This window comes from Octopus bimaculoides, chromosome 5 (genome assembly GCF_046866305.1).
Source record: "Octopus bimaculoides isolate indiv1 chromosome 5, ASM4686630v1, whole genome shotgun sequence".
Classification (NCBI taxonomy): Eukaryota; Metazoa; Mollusca; class Cephalopoda; order Octopoda; family Octopodidae; genus Octopus; species Octopus bimaculoides.
The window spans coordinates 96,109,859-96,127,667 of record NC_142932.1 but is presented as its reverse complement, the minus strand read 5'-3'; the positions used below and the strand labels follow the sequence as shown (position 1 = coordinate 96,127,667).

Genomic DNA, 17,809 nt, shown 5'->3' with positions numbered 1-17,809 from the left:
CTTGTAAAAGATTTTATCCCTATTATTGAATTATATATATATACACTGACGTAGGTTTGCTAGGAGATGTAAGATTTGTGTGCTGTTCCAAAATATAATCATTTACAATATTTACAATACTTAGATTTTATTACCATATTTATTTACGAGGGGGTGCTGAAAATTTCGTGGCTTTTGGGTAAAAGAAAATACAAGAGGATCAGTTAATTATGATTTTATTGAACATACTTTCCTTTCAGGTTGATACACTTATTGCAGCAGTCCTTCAGTTTTTCTGAGCCCTTTAAAAGAACTCGGAAGGTTGGGCCTCCAACCAGGCCTTTCGCGACACACTTAAAGCCAGGAACTTTTCAGTAAACCATGGTATAGATTGAAGTCACAATTGTGTTACGTTACGAAAAGATGTTATGCTGAATACCAGTAGCTAGTGTGTGAGAATGTATACTTGGTGAGAGGGGAAAATGTTATATCTTAGTGCTTGGTGGGAGATGATCCTTTTATACGAGGTTGGAGCGGACATAGCAATCGGCTCTTCAAGAAAACCTCTGTGAGTCCTCTGGCTTGTATTTCTTGTGCATCTCGACTTATAACTACGATTTGGTGCGAAACTGCCTGGAATTTTACGTTAATCGTAACACTTCACAAATGCGCCAGAACAACGACTGGTAGAAATATGAGCCAAAGTCACCTGATAAGGACAGTTGCCGTCAAATATGGAAACTTGGTATGCCATATGTATGTGCACTTATGAATGTACACAAACACACACACACACACACACACACACACACACACACACACACACACACACACACACACACACACACAGTTGAAATTTATGGAAAAACGAAAGACGAAGACATGTTATGAACAACAAGCAAGTGTACTAGTTTGACGCTCGGGAAAAATGAAAATGTCTTTTACGTTTCAACAGAAAGTAATAAGAGGCAAAAACAGAGAGAGAATGAAACAAAACGTGTAGACTCCAGTCCGACCCCTCCGCCGCACAGAGAGCTTGGTGTAGGCAGGGTGGAAGGAGAAGTGAATGTAGGAGTGTGAGTCAGGAGTGTGTGTCAGTGGATGGAGGTTGTGAGAGCGGAGTGGTGTATGCTGATAGAAATATCGAGAAATTAGATGGAAGAGTTAGAGAATGTAAGAGAATTCGAGGGCAAGATGGAAGGATTGGACAAAAGAGAGGAAGGAGTCAATTTGTTCACGGGAGAGTGAAGTCATGTTAATACAGTCATAGATATAACGACCGTATAGTTCGGGAGTGGGACCAGTGAATTCTGAGAATATTTGGGCCTTAAGAAGTCCTTCGTTGTGTGGGATCACACTATATAAAGTTTTGATATCAAGAATGAACAGAAATTTCTGTACAGTTCTATATCTAAGAGATGAGGAATTATGTACATTATTTACATTATTTATATTAGTCCTCATCTTGCTTGTTGTTAACACAACATTTCGGCTGATGTACCGGCCAGCCTTCATCAAGTGTCTTGGGAGAATTTCGAACCTGGGTTCACATTCCTAAGGTATTTTTCGATGTTGTTGTTATTATTATTATTATTATTATTATTATTATTATTATTATTAGAATCGAACTCGGAATCTTGGAGTTAGTAGCGTGCTATTAACCACTACGTCGTATGCCTGTGGGCAATTATGGAGTGAATTTTAGGGCTTATAAATCTAATATTTTTATAGCCTTCCTTAATACAGGTTCCCATATGCTATTCGTATCTGCACTCGGTCTGCTTAGGAGGTTGTTGTGTCCTAGCATATGTGCTGCTTCTTTTAGTTTTCGTATTTTCCAGTGGTGTTCTCTGTCTATTATTTTAACTTCATCCCACAGGGGAAGGTGGTCTCCATTTTTCCATACATGATCAGCTATACCCGATTTATCAATATCTCCTCGTGTCACAGATTTGCGATGTTCGTCTACCCTTATTTTGAGGGGGCGACATTTTTCGCCTTTGTATAACCTACCACAGCTGCATGGGATGGAGTACACGCAGTCTTTGGTCATATTCTTTTGTATTGGTGGTTTTACTCGAAGGAGATATTTACGAAGTGTTGTATTACTCTTGAATACTGTCCTGATGTCATATGGGCCGCATATCTTTTGTATTTTTCGGAGAGGCCTTTCATATAGGGTAGACAAACTGTGGACAGTTTATCGGTTTCATCCTCTCTTTTCTGCATAATTGGAGTGGATAGTATATTTTGGGGTAGTTGTTACTTAATAGATTGTTACTTAGCTTCAGCATTTCTTCGTGGTGGGTATCACGATCGCTACATATAATCTTTGTTCGATGTTTCAGGCACTGAGCAATCCCTCTCTTTACATTGTATGGACGGTGGGAATTGAAGTTGAGATATCGTCCAGTGAAGGTCGGTTTGCTGTATACGGATGTCCTGAATCCATACTTGGTGCTTTTTATTAACGTCCAGGAATGCTAGCTGATTGTCTTTTTCCTTTTCTGAACTGTATAGATGGCTTTATTGAGTTCACATGATCTAACAGCACTTGGACATCTTCCTGAATAATAATAATAATAATAATAATAATAATAATAAGCAGAGAGTGAAGGTTTCATATTGGCTGCTCAAGACCAAAGCTTATTAACCCGGAACTACCAAGCCAATGTGATAAAAACTGGAGCTGACCCAAAATGCCGATTTTGTAACGATGCGATTGAAACTATAGACCACCTAATCTCAGGGTGTAGAGTGTTAGCACCTGTAGAATATAAAGCAAGACATGACAGAGTTGGCCAGTATTTACACTGGACAATATGTCAGCATTATAAAATCAAAAGCGCTGACAAATGGTATAAACACCATCCTGAAGCTGTGACTGAGGGAGAAAATGTATCGATTCTCTGGGACTTCCCCGTACATACCGACAAGACTACAAAAGCTAATAAACCGGATATTATCATAAAAGATCAGACAAAGAAGACGTGTTTATTAATTGACATGAGTATTCCCTGTGATCATAATATAGCGGCGAAAGAATTTGACAAGATCAGTAAATATAAAGACTTGCTAATAGAAATTGAAAAAATGTGGCACCTCAAGGCGACTACCATACCAGTGATTGTAGGATCTCTAGGAATGATAAAAAAAGGTACTGAAATCTATTTGAAAATGATACCAGGCTTACCATCTCTACAGGAGGTGCAAAAAATCGTGCTAATTGGAACGACTCATGTACTAAGAAGAGCATTATCGCTGTGAAAACAACATCCATTCATGATTTTTTTTTCTTAAATACATGTTTTACCTATGAATTTGCGTGTGTAAATTGGGAATGCATACAACGTTTCTCTGCCCTAGGTGTACGGAAAACACTCGGCGAGAAATGGGAAAAAATTTGAAGAAAGAAAAAAAACAAAAACAATAACAATAATAATAATAATAACAACAACAACAACATCGAAAAATACCTTAGGAATGAGGACCCAGGTTCGAAATTTCCCCAAGACACCTGATGAAGGCTGGAGGGTATATCACCTGAAACGTTGTGTTAACAACAAACAAGATGAGGACAAATATCCGTCAAATGTAAATAATGTAGAAATTTCTGTTCACTCTTGATCAAAAGTTTATATATATATATATATATATATATATATATATATATATATATATATATATATATATATATATATATACATACATATATATATAGAATACCTGTATATATATATATATATATATATATATATGTTTATATAAATATGTGTGTATGTATGTGTGTATTTCTTTTATTCTTTTATTTCTTTCAGTCATTTGACTGCGACCGTACTGGAGCACCGCCTTTAGTCGAAAAAATCGACCCCAGGACTTATTCCTTGTAAACCTAGTACTGTACTTATTCTATCAGTTCTTTTGCCGAACCGCTAAGTTATGGGGACTTATAGGACAGAAACAATTTTAAAAAAATTATCATTGAAAAAAAAAAATAGCCAAATATCTTTCAATATCTTCAAATTCCACCTTTTAACATGGTCACAAAAATAAACAGGCGGAACATTTTGCAAAATTCACTAATATACATATTAAACAGTTGGGGACATTTTCAAGAGCTTTTAACTTTCATGAAAGAGAATATCATGAAAACATCCTATCGGTTTATGATTAACTTGTTCATGAATGAGGATTATATGAAAAAGAAAATGTTTTGCGAGTAGAGTGGTATAAAAGTACGCAGTCCTGATACTCAAGGAAAATGCTCTAGCCGTCTGTGAAGGCTTACTGAATCTAGTTTGACAATGCTATTGACTGTGTGCCACAAGTCTGTCACTTCTTTGGCTTCGAAGAAAATTGTTGTACATTTTTCGAGCCTCAATATATCTGACAGAGACGGCTTTAGAGGAAACTAGACAAATTACTACCTGTACTCAAACGTCTATTGGACACATGGTGGTGTGCATGTCTTTCAAGTGTAAATGACAGCCTGACTTTTATAAGTGTTTTGATAAAATACCTGAGGATCCATTTGAAGAAGCGAAGAAACATATGGATATTTTCCACTTTCGCCGAAAGTGGTAAATATCAATGATTCCAACACATACTAATAACTATTTTTCAATTACGTGGGCTTATATCTCCTAATATTAGATTATTGTCTGTATAAGGTGAAGGCTTATAATTCTGTTTACAGTATCTTACTCCCCGTCGTTTCCTAATTCACGCAGAATTCGCACATGTTTACCCCCGCCCGTACATACATTTTTCAATGTTCAACAAGAGAAACGAATAACATCCTGAAAACTGTCACAACACTTCTTTGGGGGAAGCGTTACAGGGTCATTGTTCAGTTACGAAGTGGAATGCATTATCTCTAAGTTTTCTATACATTTATTAAAAAGAAATAATCAGAAAATATAAGCGCAGTGTGAAAATGTATTTAAGTGATACACTGGCGCAGGAAACCGACCCAGAATCGAATAATTTTGTTTCAATCTTTTGCTACTTGTCATTGATTTAGCTGTATTGTACCTGGAATAAACAGATGAATGCTCACTCAAGTGACTGAATATAAAGTGTAGAACCTTGAAAATTATTTTGCGATTGAAGGATGAAAAACTACAAGCTGCAATTATTTTCTTGCTGTCTAGAACCCAGACTTGCAGACGGATAAATTCAGTTCAAAGAGTATATAAAACTTTATGTGCATGTATTTGTACTGACACTGGATGTAAATTTGAACGACATAAGTTGAGGTAGTTTGTGCCAAATAAATTCTCTTCAGCTTTTCCAACCCTTTGAATGTTTCTAAGCATGATGGTATCCAATTATAATGGAGAGAAATGATTTTCCCCTTTAAAAAGAATAAAGAAAAACTGAATAATGTCCTATTGATGCATACTAACTCGGAGTTTTAGCGTAAAATTAACTGTCAAAATGTTGCTAATGAATTTGACCAGTAAAAATTTAGTTTATTTTTCGATTATTACTACTATTTAATTTCACTTTTCATGTGACATTAAAGCAAAATTTATTGTTTTCTATATTTAATTTGATTTTACTTCTAGTCATCCCGTTTTCCGAAATAGATACTCTAGTTTGATTATAATTTTTTCTACTTATACACATATTTTTGTCGAGCCCTCATATCTTAAGTTTCAGGCTTATCCCTGTGTGTGTGTGTTTGTGTGGCCGAGCGCTAGTGAGTGTGGGTGTGTATAATAAAATTTATTTTAAACAAACTTTGTTTTTATATACATATGTAGAAACATTCATTATTACTTATCTATCTCTTCAAGTATTTGACGTGGCTTAAAATTCACTTCATAGTTCTATGAAATGCTTGAAAATTTGTTTCCTTTATTGTTAACAAGAAATTTACCCCCAAATCTCCGCTTCTACTTGGCAGCAGAATTTGTGTTGCTGGAAAGTTTATTGCACAATATCCGTCAGTGTTTTATATCAAGATAACTTTTTATTTATTTGCTTAATAAGCATTTAACACAAGTCCCTTCGTATGTGCAAAGCAAAATATAGTTATTCTCAAAACTAAACCTATCGATATAATTTGAACGCAGAACGTCAAGTGTTTGTTTCTACGCCAACTCGAGTTATGTTTTATAAAAATAATAATGCTGAACTCTGGAATATAGGACACTTGATAAGTGTTGACTGCTTACCAATGTGACGGATATGGATTTCTGGGAGAGGCTGTTGATATTTATCCTAAATAGCAGTAACGACAGAAAAAAATAAATATAAAGTGTGACGACGTCAAAGTGGGAGGCGTTTATCTGAGACTGTGCATTTGAATAAAAGCATTCAGTGCAGGCTTCTCGCGACTGGTAAGTTCGAAATAACATTTATATTCTTTGTTGTTTTCGTTGTATACGGTTGATATCGACCAAGTATTAATCTTCAGTCATCAAATATCTTATTTGTAATATAGAATATCGTCTCAATATTTCTATACGCTACCCCATTTCATCGGTTTATTAACATTTAATGAAAATCAATTAAAAATACTTATCTACAGTTAAGAAACCTGATTTTTTTTTTCCTTCTTAAATTTGTAAAATACCATATTGTAACGTTCAGAGAGCAAAGGAGAAAATTGAATCGATATTTGTTTTATGAGTTAAAAAGTATGTATCCTTATGTATTTTAACTTAAATTCTCTTCCCAAAGAATTAATGAAATCTTCCAACCTTAGAAATATAACCATTGTTCAAAAACGTCCCTACTTCATTTCTTTCGACCCGCTTGTGTTCCTTAAATAATTTTTAATAGCTAACTTTTGCCAAAGAAAAGTAATTCCAGGATAAATTCTATAAAGACTATAATTTGGGTGAAGTGTCATGAGACTGTTCCAGTTGAGACAAGGCGAAATAGATTGAGATATAAATATCCTCAGATACATAAATGGTTATTAATCCAGAGAGTAATTAATGTGAATTTTGATGTTTATACTTTCTATATTATGTCGTCAATGTGTCAAGTGGAACTTCTAGAAACATTGTAACTGAAAACTTAGGGCTATACGCTAAGTTGCAAAAAGGAGAACACAGTTGATGTATATTCATCCGTGTGCATTCTTGACGGTATTGTTTTAGCGTAACACAATTGATGTATGGTAACAATTATACTTAATCATCGACGCCAGAAGCGTAATGGACAAATACATGTGAATTCAGAGCTCTATGATTCACCCTGTCTCTACTCAGTTTCTTTACGTGCGTAATTTCGGTCGGCAGAACGAAAGTAAGAAACTTGTGTAATACAGAGTTTATCAACTTAAAAACGAAGATGCTACCAGATACATCGAATACTATTTCTCCCGCTTGGACACTTAAACGTTGTACAATATAGTAAACTTATTCAACAAATTGTCTAATTTTTTTAGTGAATGGGGATTCTATTTGTCACTACCTTAACTTTGCATTTTTTAAAGGAGTGGTTACATTCTTTTCACATCAAATTAATTTACTAAGTTGTAATTGTAATTCTACTGTTATTGTGATAATAGCTGGCATAAATATTCATTTGGTTTCAAGTTTTCAGAAGGTCTTAACATGACAACTTGTTAAATTCGTTAATTTTATTTAAAATACCTTTCAACGGTTATGAAGGTTAAAATATTTTAATTCCATTCTAACAGGCAACTTTGTACATTTCCAACGTACATTTTCATGTCTAATCCTAATTTGTACAACGTAAATTATACATTTTGAATTTTCTTTCGTAGCGCCTCTGTTAGTTTTTGTATAGATTTTAGATCTTTCTTGAATTCCAAGAACCAATCGAATCTTTTCCTTTTTTTTTTTTTCTACAAGAGACGAACCATGTCTTGTTTACACAACTTTGGTCGGATCATCCTTATAACATTAAACGTTATTTTCGTCGTAAGTATATTTTATTCCTTTTTGGGAAATTCTGTTTTCGGTAAGAAACTGACGAAACTCGCATGCTGGACTGAAAAGGAAATCTATTAATCTTATTCAGTAATATTTCCGATTCCGACATCTTAGTTCTCGACACAAACTACTACGATGTTTAGTTTTGTTTTGAGTCCTGATGTAGTTTGGGTTGACTTTGTGGTTCGCTCTTGGGACGATAAATAGAAATCTACTGGATTTCAATGCAGTTAAACTCATCAAATTTAGTGTAAAAAGAATATATTTCCAAGAGAATCGAACTGGATTTGAGAAACTGCATATTTGTACAGATAATTTTTAGATTGTTGGTAGAAGAATCGATCTTGAAAATGAGTAGACTTTATTTTTTTGAAGACTGAAATAGATTTGATTAAATATTACCTACGCAAATAAGTTTTAAAATAGCTCTGACTTTATAAATAGCCATGTTGACTCTCTTCCCCGCCCTCTCGATTGAACACGCGTGCATACCCCGCTTAGTTTGGAGTGGAAAAAAAGGACCGTGTCTATTGCCTTCACAGGTTCATCTCTCCGAGACCTGTGAGATCGACATGGTTAATATTACTTTTGAATGGGTTCATGGAGACGGGTGGAAGGGAAAGGTACGAAACGAATTGGAAGGCCAACCTGCTGGGGAGAAAATCTGGGCGCAGTTAATGCGAGGGGGGGGGGCTACTGATGAACACGGAATGATGAATAAGATTTACTTATTCGGGAGTGCGTGAATGGAGGAGGAACTATACAAACCAACTCCGAGGAGCTGATACTTCTTTATAGTCGTGATATAAAAAGTAGACACTAAGTCGGTAGGCTAGAATTAAACTTTCCTTTATTGATCCATCCATGCCTTGCTTGATAGATGGAATTTGGAAACCAATGTTAAGCCAATAAAGTGTCAATTCTTTCGAGTTTTAATTTTATCTAGATACTTCATTTATTTCTGGTTGATTTAACTATGTTAATTGTTTGAACTACACTGACTTCGCTTTTTCTTTCGACAAGATCACTGGAATTGGTATTTTGGGCTTGTGTATATTTTTGAAAGTAGACCAAACCAGCAAAATTATTCAAGATGTAATTGAAGAACATGCCGATGCCAAAAACTTCAGCCACTCTATCATAGTACTGGTAGTTTTGGGTGCTGCAATCTTGTTGATAAGTTCCCTAGGATGTTGTGCTGCAATCTTCGAAAATCGCTGCTTGCTAGGAATGGTACGTAAGCTATTTGTTCTAAGTTCACAAAATTCATGTTAACAACATTGGTTTAAATGCAACTGTATTAAAGACGTGCTTTAAATTAAGTTGAGAGAAAAATTAAGTTTTGTAATATTTGCGGACGAGATTATTTGGCTTTCACCTTGTTTCAATGTTATTAAATTCTGTTTTCTTTTAGTATATTTTCCTGTTGAGTGCTATTACTGTCGCTGAAATTGGAGCTGGTATTTTTGTGGCAGTTGTGAAAAACAAGGTATTTAGTATATGCTCAGTAGAAACACTTTTCGTAATGTTTCTTTTACCTACCTAATTTTAATCTTTTGTCCCTTCAGCCTGTATTGGATCTTTTTTAAAACGGGGGCCACATTTTTCATTAACGAAACACTTTGAAACTTGGAACACTGGTAGAATGTGTCATATAAAACATCTTTTTCTCTTAGTCTTCTTAAAAAAAAAAAAGAAATCCATAAGTTGTTCCATGTTAAAGTTGTCGTATTTCTGTAATTTTAACCAATCACTGACGTCCATTCAGCCGATATACATTAAGTGCCGACTACATAAACAAACAATTCTGAAACAATTAACCCTAATCCTACGGTTAGGGTTAAAGCAAATAAAACGAAGGTATGGAGATTAAATACGCTTTACACCGCTTAATCAGCCAAAGGAGTAAATATAAACAACTGAATACTTGTCAGTGATTGGTTGAAATTATCGAAATAAGACAATTTTTTACATGAAATAAATTCGAATACAAAAATATTTTTCTGTTCTATAACACAAAATAGATAAGTATACAAAGTTTGAAAGTCTTTCCGCACCAAAAACACTACGTAAAACATTAATGAAAAATGTGGCCCCCGTTTTAAAATAGATCCCCTGTATTTTTGTCTGGAAGGCATTAAATGTTTCAAATATCGATAATAAACAGTATTGCTAATGGTTACATAATTTTATACATTGCATTTTAATCATTCAACTTAATTTCTATTTTTAAGCATTTCATGTATAATGTTAGTATTTTGTAAAAATTGAACTTAGCATGTTGAATACAAGACAGCAAATGTTGTTGTACCCTGTATAAGAAAGGTAATTCATTGACTGGGTGGGTTAATATTACTGCGTTGATTGCGTTTGCTCACCGGTTTGGTGTGCTGCGAATTGATCAAACAACGGTTAAAGTAATTTTGTTCATATTTAATTCAATGTATTGTTTCAGATCCGGAGTCATATTTCAGAAGCGGCCCATGAAGTGATCCGAGAGAAATATAGCAAAAATAAAGAAGTTACTCATACCATCGATATTCTTCAAGAGAAGGTATCTATTTGCTACTACAATCTTTGAATATTTAAAAATATTTTGTATCTAAACTTTTAAGAATTCTTTTGCCTGTTTCCAGGAAATATGGAAAATGAATAGACTTACTAATATCTAGTCAGTTTAACGGTGACGTTTTCACTCTTGACGAGATAACTTTCGAAATCGTTTAGTATTTCAACTTATTTGCCGTTTGAACTTCTAATCTCAAATTATAAATTTCCAGAAATTGAAACTTTTGTGCTAAGAACTTTTTGTTAGTTTAAAAATTATGTCCATGAATGTATGCAAATTTCATTTTTCAATTTAAAAAAAGTTATTAAACATCTCGAATCAGTAAATCGTATTTTTATGCGAAATGAATAGCTTTTTAAAAATCCTAGCACTAAAACAGTTTAATATTGCAAATACTACCACCCAAGAAATCAAGTTGATATAAACTCTTTTCCTGCCTTAAATTTGGTCTTCTGTTTAACTCTTTTTGTAAAGGAATGAGTTGTGAAATAAAGAAAAGCGGGTCGGTGCAGTTTGGTGTTAAGATTTAAATGTATCCAATATAAAGATTGCAAAAATATCTCTGCACTAAAATGCTTTTTTTCTAAAATTTCAGTTGAAATGCTGTGGAGCCAATAATTTTACTGACTATTCCGTTTTGAAGCTCACTGTAAGTGAAATTTTCTTTGCTATTTAACTGGATTTATCTCCTCAACTACTGAAGGCTTAACTGTAGGGATATAATTACGTCATTAAGTCTGCAAAACGTCGTTAGTTTTAGAATTGTTACTCCATGCAAGTGAATATAAGTTAACTTTTAAGAGTTGTTAGTTCAGCTACAATTGTTTCTGGTGAATATAGTCAATTAGGTTGGTGACTGAAATGGTAGCAATATTGGTTAATATAACCTTTTAGACCTGTTAGGGAAATATCAGCAATATACAGGGGTCGAAACCGCTCATATTCCATTCCTTTCAGAAAAGGGATTGTCTTAGTAAATGGGTATATCGATAAACTATCTGGCTAGCTATTTTAAAGATCTACGACTAGGATGTAGAATGCCAAGCCGAGGGAATTATAACTTGGTTATAGAATTCCACTTTTAGTTAGAAAACAGTTAACAAATTTGAAAGAAAAGTAACATTTCAGATTTACTTAAATTATAACTAGTGTATTTGTATTTCTTGACACTAAAAAAAAAAATTGAAACCAAGACAGAATACTGAAGATGGGTCAGATGAATTTCTTCATTCAGTTTTCTTACCATAGAGATGATATATACGAGCTAGTAATGATTACAAATCGGAGCATGGAACTGAAGTGAATATTTTGCATTGGAAATTTTATCTTTGCCATTAAAGTTTTATTCATTTACTCAATGATCACACATACCACAAATTGATTTTAGAATTTGGACACTTGAACTATAAGATTGTGAAAATATATCGTTTGTTTTTAAAATATTGCAATTATCAATGCTTTATTCAGTTGAACACATTTTTATACTACCACCACTAGCGAAAGAACATGTTTGCAAAATGTGTGCATTGGTCCTAAGATTTTAATATTTTTAAGAATGCCTTTATTAATTTAAAATTCTGTTCCTATGCAGATCTCATTGCTTTTCTTAGTTTTTTTTTTTTTTTTTTTTTTTGTACGAGAACAATTCCATGGTTATAAAGTCGACAATGTATTTTGTACAGTAATTTTTAAACTCATTTCCGTAGGTTGGTAAAGTCCCATATTCTTGCTGCGTTCTTAAAAGTGACGGTGATAATCCTGAGCCACAGAATAAGACTGAATGTGAGTTAGAAGCTGAAAATCCCTTTTTGCACGATGCAAAGTATCTGCATACAAAGGTAATATTTTTCACGGGATTTTATTGAATATCTCGATGTTTCCCAACAATTTTTATTGATGCACTCGTAATAGACTATTAAAACTTCAGACAGTTGCTTCGTCAAATTTAGTTTCTACTTTTAAAAAGGATATGCGAGTGGACGGCTATAAAGTTGTGATTGTAATTACATTTTTCTGGCTAATGAATTTGTTACTTCGAGATTTTAAAAATTCTTTTCATTTTTTTTGAAAATTTAGGGTTGTGTTGATACTTTGGAAGTACTGGTGAAGAAATACAGTTCTATTATACTTGGTGTTGCCCTTGGTATTGCTGCATTCGAGGTAAAGACTAGCAGATTATTTTTACTTTGAGCTTGAAATGTTAACTAGCAACTAGATGAAGTGTTTAGCACTGACTCATTCTATTAATCGTCTTCGTTGTGGACACAGTATACTTCAGACTTTTTAAGAGGGTAGGTTGGGGGTTGAGAAGGATTTAACTGATATTTCGAGCAAGTCAAGTAACACTGAGTTTCTCAGACGTCGTCTTGCTGTGGTGAAGTTAATGTTTGGGCAAATCCTATAGAAGGATTGAATATTCACTTCATGACTTCTGTGATGATATCAAATCTGTGACTATTCTCTAATAGACGTTTAGAGCAGGCAGTAATATCGCTTGCTTTAGACAGGAATCTGAGGGAAAGCCTCGGCTTTACCTTGAACACAAAAGGAAAAGAGTTTCTTGTATGCGGCTGACAAAACATTACTTTAAATTGTTTTAACATCACTTGTAACGAAAATATAATGGGTGTAATGTGACGGTTATTAATGTATTTGACATGTAAGAACTGGTTGTCATAGATATTAAGCATATTTTATCGTTTGGTAGTTGAGAATTTAAGATTTTGAAACGACTTCTTGTGGCGTAATCTTTTTTGTCTCCACCATCAAATGGTAAACGGTGATCGTGAACTAGTCGCAGTTTATCAGCTGTAAATTGACCTTCACCTAAAGGTAATGTTTAAAAACTCTTTAAGAAATTTGAAACAATTTCTTGTTCCAGTATATAAGGTTGCTTAAGTTCCTACAATTACAGAACATCTAACCGGCTTTCCTCATCTACATTCTGCTTTTCACAGCGTCCGCATGTTACAAAGTCGGAGACAACCGAAATATATTTTGATGCAAACATTCATTTTCGTAAAACTGTTTCATATAAAAGAATTTATAAAACCTGAAACGTCCACGGTATTGCTTCTTATTAGTGACATAAAATATTAACTTTTAAAAATGGGATTCATTGTAAAATATCTGAACTCTTATTTGCAGGTATTTTTAATATTTTTGGCATGTTGCATCTGTCGCGAGAACAATGATGAAGATAGAATTGGTTTAATTCACTGAGTTTCTAAGTCGTCTTTTTGAACTTATTGTTCAACCTACTGATTTCATGCCTTTCTGGAGACGCGGATTCATTTTCTTTACCCACCTCATATATATATAAAATAAAATGACTGAAGATCAACAAACATTTCAATAAAATTTTTCAGTAATTTTTCAATAACATTATACAATTAAGATGGTTGTTTTGTAAATTTCATCAAAATAAAGCTTTTTTTTCTCTCCCACACTTGCTGAATTTTACATTTGAATAAAAATTGTATATTCTTTTATTTGTCATTTGACTGCGACAATGCTGGAGCACCGGCTTTAGTCTAACAAATCGACCCCAGGACTTATTCCTTGTAAACCTAGTACTGTACTTATTCTATCAGTTCTTTTGCCGAACCACTAAGTTATGAGGACTTATAGGACAGAAACAATTAAAAAAAAATTATCATTGAAAAAAAACAAATATATACACACACACATACGACGGGCTTCTTTCAGTTTCCGTCTACCAAATCCACCCACGAGGCTTTGGTCGACCAAACGCTATAGTGGGCACTTGCCCAAGGTGCCACGCTGTGGTACTAAACCCAGAACCATGTGGTTGATCAGCAAACTACTTCCAAAGATAGTTTTAAAACTTTTCAATTTATCAATTATAACATTCGTTTTCGTCTTACCCATTGATGTTACTCTATAATTTTAACTATACAGTATTGTTATGTTAGCAACTTGCTAGCAACGTGCATTAATTGCATATTAATTTAATTTATCATCTCTTGGACAAGCGCAAAGGCTGATAAAATGAATCAGATTCTTTGCCAATTATCTATTTACTGACGATTATTGCGTATTTTAAAAATGAAAGCTTTCGTGCTATTTGTACTAATTGTCCTTGAACTTTGTTCGTTTATCGACTTTATCGTTATTCCTAACAATAACTGGGGTATCAGTTTAACGATAAAAAATATATTAATTACAAACTACAATCTTTTTGAAAGTTTATGGACTGCTTTTTAAATATAACGGCGAAGCAACTAGCTATCTGAATGTGATACTTCCTGTGTCTTAATCATGCATTGTCCTTCCTCCTAGCGCACACGCATCTTTGTAGATATACGAATATTTAAAATGAGTTTGAGCTGCAATGTTTGGTTCAAAATGATCACTTATCGATGTAATAATTCAAATTTTATTTTGGGAGAAATGGATTGAAGCTAAAAAACATCAAAGATTCTAGGAGTAAAACGAAACTAAACAATTAAGACAGTAATTTAATTATACTGCAACGAAAGTTTTACATTTCAAATTCGTCAAAATCTCTTCGAATGACTACCCACGAAAATAATAATAATACTGAATAGTATTTATCAGCAACACCAAGGCAGATGAAACTATCTTTATAGGCTGTATTGCCAAATACTGACGCAGATTCTGAATTACATTAGATATAACTTGTATTATATATCCTACCAAATTACTGTAAGCCTCTCACCTACTGTACTGAATCTTAAATTCTTCGTTATTTACACACGTACACTGAAAACCTTGTTAATTTCACATGTGTTCTCGTCCATCATCACTATTTACACCCATTACTTACGTCATTATTTGACAAGCTCCTTTTAGATTTTGTTTCTTGATGAACTACAATCTGAAACGTAGAACGTTGTTTCTTCCTTACAGCGTGAAATTAACTTGCACTCTTACTTTTCGTTCTCGATATGATTTTGGATCTATTACCATAGACTGAGGACACTATCTCGGGACTGAACTTGTATTATACTACTACAAATTTCTGTGATCTTGCCTATTCTGCTGAAGCTATATGCCCTCCGAAGTTAACATTTGCTCGTACTATTGGTTAAATCCCATACTAACAGATTAAATTATGTATAGATCATAGTAGCCACAAGTCTGTTTGTCTTTCACAAAGTACTTTTCAAATTCTAGTTTTTCGTGAAAGCGAGCTATCAGTTCTGAAACTCTAGCCGAAAGATAACTGAAAACTAATGTCTTAACATCTGGGGAATTGCTTTGACTAACGAACTACATACATGAACAATTTATAGGTCTAATTTGAAAATGTATCTGCTCATAATATACTTTTGGGCGCATAAGATAGTGTAAATAAACATTTTTAACTGTCATTACTATCTCTAGAATTATCTCTATCGCTAACAACTTAATTTAATACGAGTTTTAATTTGAACTTTTGCAATTGATCCTCCGCTATGTTAATTTATTACTTGCATTACGGTCTTAATCTGAAGTTAAGACCACATGAATATTGTGAAGAAATAACTATCCATTTTCAGAATTATCATAGACTGCTAATAGTATTAATCAGACGTTACTGCAATAATAATTTATCGAAAAACCAAGGTCTACTTCCGCACACCATCAAGTTTCTTATTTCTTTCTGTATTTGAGCTTAATTTTAAATAACAGAATGTCATACAGTGCTGTAAATTGCTCTTGCTATTTTTCCATCGCTGTTTTTGCATAAGTTAGTGTCATTCGACCATAAGTTGTAATGGTAATGAAGAACATTATGTAAAAATGCTTTCCAGCATTGACACGAGATGAAATCAACTTAAGTGCTTGACTAGTACTAATTTACTCGGACGATCAAGATTCCGAATGTAAACGAAGTAAAGTAAATACTACAAGGCATTTATTTTGTCACTCACTGCCCTAGTCGTAGCTAGTGGATATTTTGATGTTTAATGTTACCTTATATATGTTCCTCCATAAACACTTATCATAAAATCAAGTTACTGATTTACTAATAGTAGCAATGCATTAATTTACTCATACACAATACTTCAAGGAACTTGCAATAAACAACAAAGAAATACAGTTGTTGAAGTGTGGTCATAATGAGACACCATCTCCAAGGGTTTAGAAGAGTGTATCGACCTCAGTACTTGCTCCAGTATGGTACTATATCGATCTCTGAACCAATGGGACGGGACACAACATAAACACCAATTATTTTTATATATACAGTTACTGTCTCCCAAATTCTGCTGACAATGTCCACTCAAGGCGATAGTAAGGGACACTTTGTGTAATTGACGGGTAGTGTGACTGTCCTGGAACCAGATGGTTGTGAAGTAAACTTCTTGGATGCAAACATGAGTATGTGGTTAGTTTACATGAAATTCAAACATCCTTAACTACACTGGAAAGATAAGTAGCACTTAGACACGATCAACGAACATTTAAGCATCTCCAAGTGGAAACTAAACGAAAGTAAAGGATAGACGCCTACTATTCTTCTGTTCCGTTTCCGAGGCGCCATAACAAGTATAATACTCATAAGAGTAACACTATGTTAACCAACCTCAATATCAAGTGGTCATCTCGCCTATTCAATTTTGAATATTTAGTGTATTTGCTACAATAGTTCCGGCTCTTCTGAATTAGCAGGCTGTACCGATTCCACATAATGTACCTTTTCTTTGTTTTTAGTCTGTCTCACTTCGCCTAGATCAGTAACATTGAATTTCTATCTCTGCACAATGTCCCTCAACACAAGTTGAAATTATGGACTTCACCAGTTTTGGAACCATTCAAAGGCTATTGAACTAAATAATATAAGACATTTATTGTAAAGCATATATAAACTTTGTGCCTAAGGAATAATAATAATCCTTTCTACTAAAGGCACAAAGCCTGAAATTTTGTAGGGAGGTGACTCGTCGATTACATCGACTCTGAAAGGATGAAAAGCAAAGTTGACATCGGCGTAATTTGAACTCAAAATGTTGCGACGGGCGAAATACCGATTTCTTTATTACCCATAAAGGGCTATACAAAGAATTTTTAAGACATCACAAAACATAAAGACAGTACAAAACGCCAACATAAAATCGGGGTAATTAAAATAAAATGATAATATGCAAGAATGAAAAAAATGAGGCGCAATGTCCACTCGATCCCCGAAGTCGAGTGGTTACATTTATCCAGCTTTTCACTTTTACGTTCAACGTCATGTAAGCATTTAAACGGTTTTGGAACTCAAAAAATTCAAACACTCGCGTTACCTTTCTTCCATTAATCATTGTTACGTCCGTCCTTAACAACTTCAAATATCCGTTTCGTTATTATATTTTCACCAAGTTCTTTTATG

At 33.9% G+C, this 17,809-nt stretch overlaps 1 protein-coding gene across 2 annotated transcripts; it reads left to right on the top strand.

The window, feature by feature from the left end:
- Window positions 1-4,763: 4,763 nt before the first annotated feature.
- Window positions 4,764-13,912, top strand: LOC106869177 (CD63 antigen). 2 transcript variants are annotated; one of them, XM_014914798.3, is made up of 9 exons: window positions 4,764-6,326; window positions 7,815-7,883; window positions 8,919-9,128; window positions 9,310-9,384; window positions 10,351-10,449; window positions 11,060-11,113; window positions 12,171-12,302; window positions 12,541-12,624; window positions 13,612-13,912. In XM_014914798.3, the coding sequence occupies exons 2-9, from the start codon at window positions 7,824-7,826 to the stop codon at window positions 13,684-13,686; spliced, it is 789 nt and encodes a 262-aa protein (XP_014770284.1). In that variant the 5' UTR covers window positions 4,764-6,326; window positions 7,815-7,823; the 3' UTR covers window positions 13,687-13,912. The 2 variants fall into 2 exon arrangements, with proteins under 2 accessions (XP_014770284.1, XP_089208846.1); XM_089352720.1 differs by having other exon boundaries at window positions 6,274-6,626.
- The last annotated feature ends 3,897 nt before the right edge of the window (window positions 13,913-17,809 follow it).